The following is a 13,482-nucleotide window of genomic DNA, read 5'->3' as shown; positions in this document are numbered from 1 at the left end:
TAGAGTTCAGACAGAGAAAGTGAGACTTAGAAGCAGCAACTTTTAAAGCATATAATATCTCGCAACAAGGAAGAGCTCATTAGCTATTTAATAAAAGTTAAAATCCATTGATCACTAACCAAGCCACAACCAGTAAACCAGTTTTTTGAAGCAATGCCTTTCAAACTCATAGAATATATTCAGTAAAATTGTTCAACCAAGAAAACACGAACAAGAGACAATTCAACCCAGTACCCTTCTTCATGCATAGTTCAACCGGAATATGTCATTCAATACATAGAAACTCCCTTGGGATGTTGGCATCAAATGAAACATCTGCAATCCAAACAAACAGTAAGAACCTAGAAATTTGAGTGTGACAAGTTTTGAAACACTGTACTTATCAAGGAACAATGGATAAAGCATCTAACATAGCATAGAATTAACTATAAAGGTCAAATTCGATAGGAGGCTTTTGTAGCAGCAATTTCTCCACATATCCACAGACAATGCAGCAGAGCTATTATCAGAAACACAATCCAGAAAAAAGAAACTGAGGGCTCATTTGCCAAAAATAAAAGCAACTCACAAAAAAATGTCACTTCTTATTTTTTCTGAATCGTCAAAAACAAAAGTTTTTCAATGGTGTGTCTGGATATTGGGGAAACATTCAAGGAAAAACAAAAAGAAGGAGAAAGGAAAAGAAAGTCAAAACAGAGTATCATGCAATCTTATCTTTTCATTTGTATGTGATGACATCATATAATCTGTCTGCATAATGTGTTTTAAGGATGAGGCCAAAGACCACCCGTTCAAGAATGGATATTGTTTCTTATAATAATAGGCCTCTGTTATACAACAAGGGAGGTAAATAATCAGGCAAGGCTTCAGAAAACAAAGTAAGGTAATCTGCTAAAGATTACGTAATTCAATCAAATAGTAAGTTTAACTTTATCAAAAAAATAATTAAGTCAAAGCAAGACAATACTACCTCCATCCATTTTTACTTGTCCATGTTTGACTTAGCACACCCCTAAGTAATTACTATGATAAGTTTATTATATCATCCTTTGAATATAATAAATTTAACGTTTTGTAAAATGCATTGGGAAATGAATAGTACTTAATAATAAGGGTAAAACATGTATATAATGGTAATTATCTCTTGGTTTTCCAAACCAAACAACAAAAAGTGGATATCTATTTTTAGTATAGCGGACAAGTGAAAGTGGACAAAGGGAGTACTAGACATGGGCAGAACCACACATGACACAACTTAATGTTCCATTTTATGAAGTACTATTATACAGGGAAATCAAAATGAAGACATTCAAAAACTTATGCTATTGAACTTTTCTAAACAATCAATAAGAATACAGATAATAAAGAAACACATTTGATAAAACCACAATCCTTTTCGAAGTTCAGCAAAGCAGTAGGTTGAAAGCCAGTAAAGTTACAGAAAAAACCCTCACACAAAATGCATAACAAAATGAAGCACCTTTTGAGTAAGAGAATGGGATTAGAAGCTTATTGTTTTCTTCTTCCTTAAGTCAGCTAAACACAAAGAACTTCGAGTATAACAATTGCCTTTGGAAGGTTATTGTTCACTTATTCCATAAGTTCTGAAACGCAACCACTTAGCCACTGCCTCTTTTCCCCCAGGACATGGGTGGCTGTATACATGAAATATTACTTGCACATTATCCAGCAAATTTCACCAACGCGTCAAATACCTAACCAATAGTCTATACTCTACCCCAAGGCAAGAAGTAACTCAATTCTACAAAAGCCCATCTGCAGGATACTTTGCAGTTAACAATGTTCACTCTAAACAAATTAGCTAGAAGAAGTGTTATGACAACTATCAGGCCATCACTACTTTTATCAAGTGTCAGACTATCACGTGGAAGATTTGTGGCCAAGCATTTTGTCTCTGGCATAACGGGACACTATATTTCTATAAGAGCTTTGTGTTGTAAAAAAGAAGTTGTTATTTACAGTAAGGGTCACTGCAATTTTTATCGAAGACAAACAGCGAAGAAGGAAGACATCAAGGTATCTGCAGACTGCAATAATCTTAGGCATTATTTGGTTTCCCTATGCTGGTTTTCTAAGTTGCTCGGACTCGGGTGCGGGTGTCCGAGAAATCTAAATTTTAAGATTCGGGGATACAAATCCGAGAATGGATACAGGTGAGGGGATTCGGCTAAAAATATTCGATATTAAAAAAATATAGTTATAAAGATAAAGATATTCTTCCCCTCAGAAAAAAAAAAGAAAGTAATTCAAGAACTTCCACCAACTCTCCTTATAGATCATTGCTACTGTCCAAAAGTCAGAACACAACCGCTTGAATATTTAGCATCTTGCTCTCTGTTTGGCTTGAAACATGAAGCAACGAATATTGACCAAGAGGAAAAGCTAAAAAAGAGACAAAAGGATTATAATATTGATACGGGTGCGGGGATTCGGCTAAAAATATTCGATATTAAAAAAATATAATTATAAAGATAAAGATATTATTCCCCTCAGAAAAGAAAAAGAAAGTGATTCAAGAACTTCCACCAACTCTCCTTATAGATCATTGCTACTGTCTACCAAAATTCGAAACACAACCGCTTGAATATTTAGCATCTCGCTCTCTGTTTGGCTTGAAACATGAAGCAGCGAATATTGACCAAGAGGAAAGGCTAAAAAAGAGACAAAAGGATTATAATATTGAAACTTGAACGTATGCCATCCCTCATGTGTTAAATCTATTTTATAAAGGGAAGCCCGGTGCACTTAAGCTCCCGCTATGCGCAGGGTCCGGGGAAGGGCCCGACCACAAGGGTCTGTTGTACGCAGCCTTACCTTGCATTTCACAATAATAAATTTCCTCTTCCTAAGTGATTCAGCCTTGCCTGCAGCAAGAAGCTGGCCAATGTTGGTTGTGTAGATGTGGAACGGATAATCCTCGTGGTAGATCAAAATTGGTTTTCTCAGCTTTACAAAGAAAAGCCGTTGGAGAAGGATTTGAAGTGGCAGATGAATTCTGGGTAAAAGGATAATCCATTAGAGTTCTCTTCATTTGAGAATGGGTTCTGGAAAAGGAATATGTTCCTTTCCCTAGTAATGAAGTGGTCGGGTAACATGACTACTTATGGGATTTCCATCCAATTTTGGACTTGATGTTAATTAACGGTCCAATCTTTAGCATTGATTCACAGGGACCAACTTATACTTATGGTGATTCTCAGGGGACCAAATATGTTAGAAACTCGTATTTGCAATGTGGAGAGCTGAAAAAAGTTTTACAGTTGTGTCAGTTTGTTTGTTTGTTAGTATTTTTCGGTTAAGTTATAATTTCACTAACAAGAGAACCTTAACATTTACAGCATTTGAAGTTGCATTGTCCAACTGTTCATTTTGCGAAACTTCATCCCTGCCAAGACAGTCAAATCATTGTAGAGCATTGCAGTTGCAGGTTAATAACTTTTTCAAAGATGCACATCTTAACCCGGACGTAGAAAGCGAAAATGAAGAAAATGCCTAGGAAGAAATCAGTAACTACTAGATGAGCAACAATTGAGTTTTGGCAGAGCAGAATGCACTTAATAGCATATGTAGGCAGATGTCCTGTTCCCAAAAGAACGATTGATGGGTTGAGCCATAGAAATAACAAGTTGGGGGTCTAAGGTACAAATCCCAACTATAAAACACAGTAAAAGCCTTTCTACTCCACCCTTGGTACCTAAGATTACCGCACGTGTTTAAGTTGTAGCAGGCTCTCGGGCATATCAATCAAGGTGCCCAAGGTAGTTCTGATACCACTCATATTTATTGTTCAATTGAAGTCTAAATCTCGTACGCAACTTTAATGTCAGCATACAAACTAAATGGAATCCAAACACAGAGAGATCATCTTCCTCTATCCTCTGCAACCATCAAAGCTATAACTCCGGAGGCATACTTAGAAGTTACAATGAAGGGCATACTAAATTTTCAGAATCACACTCCACAATAGACGACTAACATCACCAGATCCTCAAAATGGAAAGTCAACTGGTGTTAGATTGTTCGCAGTTCCACAAATTTACAGGAAGAAACCATTCAATTCCTCAATGAGAAATGTTGTACACCAAATCACAGCACTAATGTGTTCGGAAAAGGAAATCTAGATTCCATCCATTTTCCTTCTATAACCGATTTAGAAATTATACTAACACAAGTAGATCGCCAATAAAAACAATAAATCAAGTAATGGGGAAATACCTGACTGAACTTGAGGGCGTGCTGTTCGCCGGGGAGTTGAAGATTGCCGCTGACAAAGACAAGCATGCCACCGGCAGGACCAGAGGGCTGACAATCGACGGTGTTGATGTGGTGCTTGCACTGCTGGAAGGGGAGACTGGTGAGTTTAGCGACGATACTCTGAGCACCTTGAATCTGCACGCCTTCGAAGCTTAACATGGAAGTCTCTTGGTAGAGGTTCGCAAGACCGGCTCGATTGGAATCGAAGGTGGAGTAGTAGTGGTCTACGAATGCTTTGGCAACTGCGTCTGGATCCATGGCACCGTTTGATCGACGATTCGCCCTTTTTGTTGCCTCTTTATCTTCTTCTTTTCTTTTAACACTGCTCAATTCTGCTATTATTGGTGAGTAGCTGGAAAAAGACGCCAACTAATCGTGGGATTGGGAATTGGGATTCTCTTTTAAACTTTTTTCCTTTTTATTTTCTTCGGGAAAAGGTTAAAAAAGCTTTTAACCTATTAAATTTAATTCAAAAATTGTTATCAACCAAATTAATGGTTGTCCACTTTGCATTAGTGGATGATCCTCTATCTTTTTTTAGTGGGCAACTTACCCATTAATGTTTTGTTTTCTTCCATTTACATATAGCTATAAATAACCTTCTTCAATGTAAAGATGATAGAGATATACTACATATACATAGTAAAATTTCTCCTTTGTTCTCCTTTCTTATCTTTTACTATTGCTTCCTTGTTTTGTTGTATTTCATAACACGTTATCAGCACGAAATCCTAATTTTCTTCAGAAAATTAATCTCTATATCAGGTATATCTACTAAAGAAATTTTATTTTAGTTGTCTTTTCTATTTCTAAAATTAATTTATATCCCAGTTTTATCATGTCAAATTTATCAAAATTTTAATTTGTGGCAATTGACATTTCTGGAAAAAATTATTTATCATGGATCCTTGATGCTGAAATTCACCTTGACGCTAAGGGTCTAGATGATACTATTAAACAAGATAATAACGCATCAAGCCAAGATAAAGCAAAAGCCATGATTTTTCTCCGTCATCATATTCATGAAGGATTAAAAACTGAATATTTAACTATAAAAGACCCTCTTGAATTATGGACTAATTTGAAAGATCGGTATCACCATCTGAAACTTACGGTGTTACCAAAAGCCCGATATGACTGGATTCACCTTTGATTTCAAGACTTTAAAACCGTGACAGAGTATAATTCTGCGATTCACAAGGTAAGTTCCATGTTAAAATTATGTGGAGACTCTATCACTGATGATAACTTACTTGAGAAAACTTTTTCCACTTTTCACGCTTCAAATGTGTTGTTACAACAACAATATCGTGAAAAAGAATTTAAGAAGTATTCTGAATTAATTACATGCTTACTTGTGGCTGAACAAAATAATACTTTGTTGATGAAAAATCATGAAGCCCGTCCCACTGGATCTGCTCCATTCCCTGAAGTGAATGTTGTAGCAGCGCATAATCAGTCTGAATCAAGACAAAATAATTATCGCGATCACGGCCGTGGTCATGGTCGTGGACGTGGGAGAGGATGTGGGAGAGGACGAATCAATTATCGTCATCATGTTGGAAATAAACATGAGAACAATAAAGGTCCTAAAAATAATTCTTCGAGAGGTAAATCCAATTTTTGTCACCGGTGTGGTATGAAGGGTCATTGGGCACGTGAATGTCGTACGCCTGAACATTTTGTGAAACTTTATCAAGCCTCTCTCAAAAGGAGAGATAATAATGTGGAGGCAAACTTGAGTTTTCGAAATAATGATGATGAAGCAACCCCCTCAAATAAACATGAAAATATTGAGGCAAATATGGCTTATAAAGATGATGATTTCGCAGATCTTTCAAATATTACTCATTTGGATGCTGAAGACTTTATGAGTATTGATTAAGGAATTTATCATCTGGCGGGGAATGTATCTTATAATTAGTAACTTTTACAAAGAGACATATAGTTTGTACTAATGTGTAAAAGCTGAAAGCTCTATATTATGTAGTATGGTCTGTTGTTTATTTTTGTTACTTATTTGTCATTTTTATGTAGTATTATCACACAATATTACTTGATGTTTTTTTAGTTGTATATTTGTACCATTCAAAAACCTAGATTAACACTTCTCACTATGACACTTGTTACCAAAATAAATTGTCAATTGAGTTTATTTATTAAATGTTTTAGTGTATTGAGTTATATAAAGAAATATGAACCGAATTTCAAGCGTGTTAACATAGTAATTTATTTACGATCTGCAGCCAGTATCTGATGAGCTTTATTAACACATATAATAATACATGATCGAAGATGCTAAAATATGTCAAATTAGCCATTAAGTTATAAAATTAATGTATACTGTGTATATATGATTTTCACATCATTTGATACTGGCACATAGCCATCTGCATAGATATATGTTATCGCATGTGTTATAATTATATTCAATTAAGGTCATATTAGTACTAATGCTGTTTTTTTTAGCTAATACTTTATATATACAATATTGTCAAAAATACATGTGAATAAAGAATATTTTTCACACACATTCATGATATTATAGTTAATGTTTTTATGTTTGTTTTGTTTCTTAAAGCAGTTCAATATCTTAAAGTTTTTATGTTGTTAGTTTTTCACACTCTTATAATGTATCTCTTTTCATTTATGAAGAATATGGAATTTCTCAGTCATCAGTTGGATTCAAAATCAATTATGATGATATGAGTCTTATTGATAGTGCCACAACACACACTATTTTAAGAGATAAGAAATATTTCTCTTATTTGATTATGAAAGAAGCTAATATTAATACAATATCTGATAGTGCAAAATTAATTGAAGAATCCGAAAAAACTAAAGTTGTACTTGTTGGGGGAACAAATTTAACAATTAATGAAGCATTATATTGTAGTAAGTCTCAAAGAAATTTATTAAGTTTCAAAGATATTCGTCAAAATGGTTATCATATTGAGACTACAAATGATGAAAAGAATGAATATCTTTATATTATTACAATGATGTCGGGCAAAAGGTTTATTCTTGAAAAGTTACCCGCTCTTTTATCCGGCTTATACTTCACAAGTATTAGCATGGTTGAAACACATGACATAGTAAACCAGAAGTTTACTAACTCAAATGATTTTATTATTTGGCATGACCGGTTGGGCCATCCCAGTTCTAATATGATGCGCAAAATAATTGAGAGTTCACATGGACACTCTTTGAAGAATCAAAAGATTCTTCAGTTTAAAGAATTCACTTGTGCTGCATGTTCTCAAGGCAAATTGATTACTAGACCATCAGTAATCAAAGTGGGCATTGAATCCCCAACATTTCTGGAACGAATACAGGGTGATATATGTGGACCCATTCACCCATCATATGGACCATTCAAATATTATATGGTTTTAATAGATGCATCTACAATATGGTCACATGTGTGCTTATTATCAACTCGTAATATGGCATTTGCGAGATTACTTGCTCAAATAATTAAGTTAAGAGCACAATTTCCAGATTATGCAATAAAGGCAATTCGTCTTGATAATGCTGGTGAGTTCACATCTCAGGCATTTAATGATTATTGTTTGTCCACTGGATAACAGTTGAGCATCCGGTTGCTCATGTTCATACTCAAAATGGTCTAGCGGAATCATTAATTAAACGTCTCCAATTAATTGCTAGACCAATGCTTATGAGAACAAAACTTCCTATTTCATTATGGGGTCATGCTATTTTGCATGCAGCAAGTCTTGTGCGGATCAGACCCACAAGTTATCACAAAGTCTCCCCATTACAATTGGCTTTTGGTCAGGAGCCAAACATTTCCCATCTTAGAATATTTGGATGTGCGGTATATGTTCCAATTGCTCCACCACAACGCACAAAGATGGGACCCCAAAGAAGATTGGGGATATATGTTGGGTATGAATCTCCTTCTATCATAAAATATTTGGAACCTATGACTGGAGATTTATTTACTGCAAGATTTGCTGATTGTCATTTTGATGAATCAGTATACCCAACATTAGGGGGAGAAAATAAGCAACTCAAAAGGGAAATAGATTGGAATGCATTACCATTATCTCATTTAGATCCTCGTATAAATAAATGTGAACTGGAAGTTCAAAAGATAATTCATTTGCAAAATATTGCAAATCAACTGCCAGATGCATTCACTGACCTATCAAGAGTTACTAAATCTCATATCCCAGCTGCTAATGCTCCAATTCGAGTTGATGTCCCAATAGGACAATTAAATAATGCAAATGAGTCTAAATCACATTTAAAACGTGGTAGACCAATTGGTTCCAAAGATAAAAATCCTCGAAAAAGAAAAGGAGCAAATAATCAAGATGGTCATGATATGAAAGAACCTGCTCAAGATGAGCGAGGAGACATAACAATTGATGAAACCTTGGAAGAGGTTAAGGCGCCTGAAAATGGTAAAGAAATTTTAATAAATTATGTCTCATCAGGAAATATATGGAATCGAAATAATGTAATTGTCGACAATAGTTTTGCTTATAATGTTGCTATGGAAATAATGCAACAAAATAAGGATCTTAAACCAAAATCTGTCGATGAATGTAGACAGAGGAATGATTGGCCAAAATGGAAAGATGCAATTCAAGTTGAATTAGCTTCGCTTAAAAAACACGAAGTTTTCGGACTGATAGTCCGAACACCTGAAGGTATAAAACCAGTGGGGTACAAATGGGTCTTTGTGCGAAAAAGAAATGAGAAAAATGAAGTTGTAAGATATAAAGCACGACTTGTGGCACAAGGATTTTCGCAAAGACCCGGCATTGATTATATGGAAACATATTCTCCTGTGGTGGATGCAATCACTTTCAGGTATCTTATAAATCTGGCAGTTTATGAAAAACTTGGCATGCATCTGATGAATGTCGTTACAGCCTATTTATATGGTTCTCTGGATAATGATATCTTTATGAAAATTCCTGAAGGATTTAAAATGCCTGAAATATATAAAGATTCCCGGGAAACTTGTTCAATAAAACTTCAAAAATCTTTATATGGGCTGAAACAATCAGGGCGAATGTGGTACAATCGTCTTAGCGAATACTTGCTAAAAGAGGGATATAAAAATGATCCAATTTGCCCTTGTGTCTTTATGAAAAGGTCTGTATCTGAATTTGTTATAATAGCAGTGTATGTTGATGATTTGAATATTATCGGAACTCCTGAAGAACTTTCAAAGGCAGTAAAATGTCTTAAAAAGGAGTTCGAAATGAAAGACCTCGGAAAGACAAAATTTTGTCTTGGTCTACAAATTGAATATTTTGCAAATGGGATATTTGTCCATCAATCAACATATACAAAAAATATTTTAAGGAGATTTTACATGGATAAAGCACACCCACTGAGTACCCCAATGGTTGTGAGATCTCTTGATATTAATAAAGATCCATTTCGACCTCATGAAAATGATGAAGAGCTTGTTGGTGCTGAAATACCATACCTTAGTGCAATTGGTGCATTAATGTATCTTGCCAACAATTCTAGACCAGATATAGCCTTCGCAGTAAACTTGCTAGCAAGATTTAGTTCTTCCCCATTTCGAAGACATTGGAATGGAATTAAGCATATATTCAGATACCTTCGAGGGACCATTGATATGGGATTGTTTTACTCGAATGAATCCCCGTCACAATTGATTGGTTACGCAGATGCGGGATATTTGTCTGATCCCCATAAGGGTCGATCGCAGACAAGCTATTTATTTACATGTGGTGGTACAGCTATATCATGGCGTTCAACAAAGCAAACTATGGTTGCCACTTCTTCAAATCATGCAGAGATAATAGTTATTCATGAAGCAAATCGAGAATGTGTTTGGTAAAGATCAATAACTCAACACATTCAAGAAACATGTGGCCTTTCTTTGACAAAAAACGCTCCAACAATATTGTATGAAGACAATGCTGCATGTATAGCTCAACTGAAGGGAGGATACATCAAAGGAGATAGAACAAAACATATTTCACCAAAATTCTTTTTCACTCATGATCTTCAAAAGAAGGGTGAAATAGATGTCCAACAAATTCGTTCAAGTGACAATTTAGCAGATATGTTTACCAAGGCATTGCCAACTTCAACCTTTGAGAAAATGAGATACAAAATTGGAATGCGTCGTCTTCGAGATGTTAAGTGATGTTTTCATCAGGGGGAGCAAAATACGCGCTGTACTATTTTTTCCTTAGCCAAGGTTTTATTCCACCGAATTTTCCTGGTAAGGTTTTTAATGAGGCAGCACTCAATGCGTATTATCAGATGTGTGTACTCTTTTTCCTTCATTAGGCTTTTTCCCACTGGATTTTTCCTAATAAGGTTTTAACGAGGCACAACATCTATGGATGTTCAGAATAACTATATATATTGTTTCTTGTAAAGTTTTTAATGAGATACATTTTACGTGGACACCCAAGGGGGAGTGTTATCAACCAAATTAATGGTTGTCCACTTTGCATTAGTGGATGATCCTCTATCTTTTTTTAGTGGGCAACTTACCCATTAATGTTTTGTTTTCTTCCATTTACATATGGCTATAAATAGCCTTCTTCAATGTAAAGATGATAGAGATATACTACATATACATAGTAAAATTTCTCCTTTGTTCTCCTTTCTTATCCTTTACTCTTGCTTCCTTGTTTTGTTGTATTTCATAACAAAAATGTCTTTGTTTCACTTATTAACTAAAAAATTATTTTTTAACTTTAAATGCCATTAGTTAATGGATAGAGCTTTATAAAAAATAGGGAATTATGTAACATATTAAATTTAATTCAGGAATGTCTTTGTTTCGCTTATTAACCAAAAAAACTTATCTTTTGATTTAACATGCGATCAGTTAATGAATAGGGATTTATAAAAAATTATGTAACCCTATATGATTAATTCAATATGAATTAAATTATTCAATATATATATATGACTCATTTATATAATTAAACATGAATTCATAATTATCGATCTTTCAATTTTATACCTCAAATAAAATAGATTTCTATTTATTTATTTTTGGAACTCCCAATCATTTAAAACGCTTGAGTATATACTTTTGAGGAAGCTCGATCTTTTACGTGCAAATTTTATCATTAATTTAAAATCTTTAAAAAAATCATCAAAAATTTATTATATGATGTTGGCTATGAATTTATTTTTGCAAAAATTTTCTTAATGAGATTAAATATACACCATAATATTGACACATTTTTATTTATGTAAATCCTCAATAGAGGTGTACATAAGTCAGATTGATTCAGGTTTTTAGATTTTTAAAATAAATTAATTATGTCGGGATATTAATCTATAAATCAAATCAAACTAATAAAAATCAAGTTTTTCAATCTCAATTTTTTTTGAGAATTTTTGGTTTTCTCATTTTTGTTACTCGATAATGTCTTCATAGCACAAAATGCATAACTTATGCTCCAAATATATCTTTAATGCTAGTAGAATATAACTATATAAGAAGTTTATCAAGAAAATAAAGTAATATAAGTCATAACAAAATATTCTACACTAAAGATATTACTTCATATAAAACAAATATTGCTAATTAACGAGTCTTAGTCAAAATAAACACAATCTAAAATTACTAAGTCATGCTAAAGTAATTCTAACTAATAAGTATTACATATTAATTACATCTGACCAAATATTACAGAAATAAATAAAGATAAGTTATACATTTTCACTGTCTAAGATAACAAAAAAACTAAAAAATAGATATTCAATCACTATTTTCATTCCTAGTGTTGAAATAAATTTATTTTTATTAGCATTAATATTGATTAAGTTTTGGTTTAAGCTTTATTTGATCTAGCATTTATGAGTTATAAAAAAATTTAGACCATTAAAAAGTCTAAGTCTAAGCTTGAAATTATACATTAAAAGATATTTTAAAAAAATAAGAAAAAGCTTAAAAAGTATTATAAAGAATATTTTGAAAAAATTACTTAAATACACAACTTATTTTACCATATTCTCTATCATTTGAAAAAATTACAAAAATCTCTATTTTTTGAAAAAATTACAAAAATTCTCTAGAGTGATGTATCAGTTGGATAAATCACTTTACGCAATGTATCGGTCTGTACGTGATGTATACGAAAATGACCAAAAAAAAGGAATTTTGAGTAAATTTTTTTAAATTAAAAATATAATGTAATTAAAAAAAATCACTATGAGATTTAGATAAAATTTATTTATATTTTAAAAACTTGTATACATGTAAAGGGTAGTATCAGTATGGCCGCTTTTGGTCCCGGGCCCAAGCCCAAAGTAAGGTTGCACTTGCCTCACAGACCTTCTATCGTCTTCTCTTACATAAATATATTATATTCAGAAAATATTTATCATTTATAGTAATAATATTTTTTTTATTGAATACTTATAATATATTTATAATATAATTTTAATACATATTACCGACAATAATTTATAAAAATTATACAATACAAGTTTTATTTATGGATAATATATTTATCACACACTTTAATACACTTATAATACATTGTGTCAATTTCTTATCAATCAAACATAATATATTTTAAAACACTTATAATATATTTATATTGCATGCATAATTTACTTTTAATACATGACAGATATATCATAATATTGCTATGTATTATTACAAATAATAATAAATAAAAAGTATCGCTAAAATTAGTAATTACTTATTAAAAAATGTTCACTCAATTAATTTTTCTAAAGAAAAAATAATTAAGGCCATTCTTCAAAGCAGATACTATCCGTTCTATCAAGTCTAACATCAGCTTTTTACTTCTATCCTCAAACGAATCAATGATAATTGAGTAATCCTCACTGAAATAGGTATCAGATGTTGGGAAACTTTTGTAGATGTATATTTTCGGCTATTTGGATTATTGAAAACGATCGAAGTGTAGATTATATATACACTTGGTTGTATATTATATGTATAATATATATAACTAATAAAGTAGGCTTTAATAGGGATGACAAAATCAATCCAAATAATTATTCGCCCGACTTGTTTATGTTTGGTTGGATTAATAATTCATTTATTTTATTAATTGAACTTATTTTAACTTGCTTAGTTCAACGTATTTTAAAACCAGTCTGATATGCAGCCTAAGTTAACTCATGAGGAATTTTGTCAAAATATTTTAAATTTTTTTAATATATTTTTTTATAGTTATAATATAGGGA

The 13,482-nt window shown here is 32.7% G+C and overlaps 2 protein-coding genes across 2 annotated transcripts; one reads left to right on the top strand and one right to left on the bottom strand.

Annotated features, from left to right (window-relative positions):
* Positions 1–57: 57 nt before the first annotated feature.
* Positions 58–4,675, bottom strand: LOC129875219 (nuclear transport factor 2B). The gene is made up of 2 exons (XM_055950666.1): positions 4,237–4,675; positions 58–315 (listed from the first exon to the last, which is right to left on the bottom strand). Exons 1-2 carry the CDS (start codon positions 4,531–4,533, stop codon positions 241–243), a joined length of 372 nt encoding a protein of 123 aa, XP_055806641.1. The 5' UTR covers positions 4,534–4,675; the 3' UTR covers positions 58–240.
* On the top strand, positions 4,532–6,160 carry LOC129872797 (uncharacterized). Its single transcript, XM_055947679.1, has 2 exons — positions 4,532–4,619; positions 5,676–6,160. Exons 1-2 carry the CDS (start codon positions 4,532–4,534, stop codon positions 6,158–6,160), a joined length of 573 nt encoding a protein of 190 aa, XP_055803654.1.
* The last annotated feature ends 7,322 nt before the right edge of the window (positions 6,161–13,482 follow it).

The sequence above is a fragment of the Solanum dulcamara genome, chromosome 11 (assembly GCF_947179165.1).
Source record: "Solanum dulcamara chromosome 11, daSolDulc1.2, whole genome shotgun sequence".
Taxonomy (NCBI): domain Eukaryota; kingdom Viridiplantae; phylum Streptophyta; class Magnoliopsida; order Solanales; family Solanaceae; genus Solanum; species Solanum dulcamara.
Note: the sequence above shows the minus strand (reverse complement) of the source record. Positions and strands in the feature narration are given on the sequence as shown.

What these genes read in the sequence shown, in the direction of transcription:
- LOC129875219 (XM_055950666.1), bottom strand. Translation starts at nt 4,533, where the DNA reads ATGGATCCAGACGCAGTTGCCAAAGCATTCGTAGACCACTACTACTCC. An exon ending in ACGCCCTCAAGTTCAGTCAG is followed by an intron (nt 316 to 4,236) that starts GTATTTCCCCAT and finishes TTTGGATTGCAG; the next exon opens with ATGTTTCATTTGATGCCAAC.
- LOC129872797 (XM_055947679.1), top strand. Translation starts at nt 4,532, where the DNA reads ATGGCACCGTTTGATCGACGATTCGCCCTTTTTGTTGCCTCTTTATCT. An exon ending in GCTCAATTCTGCTATTATTG is followed by an intron (nt 4,620 to 5,675) that starts GTGAGTAGCTGG and finishes AAAATCATGAAG; the next exon opens with CCCGTCCCACTGGATCTGCT.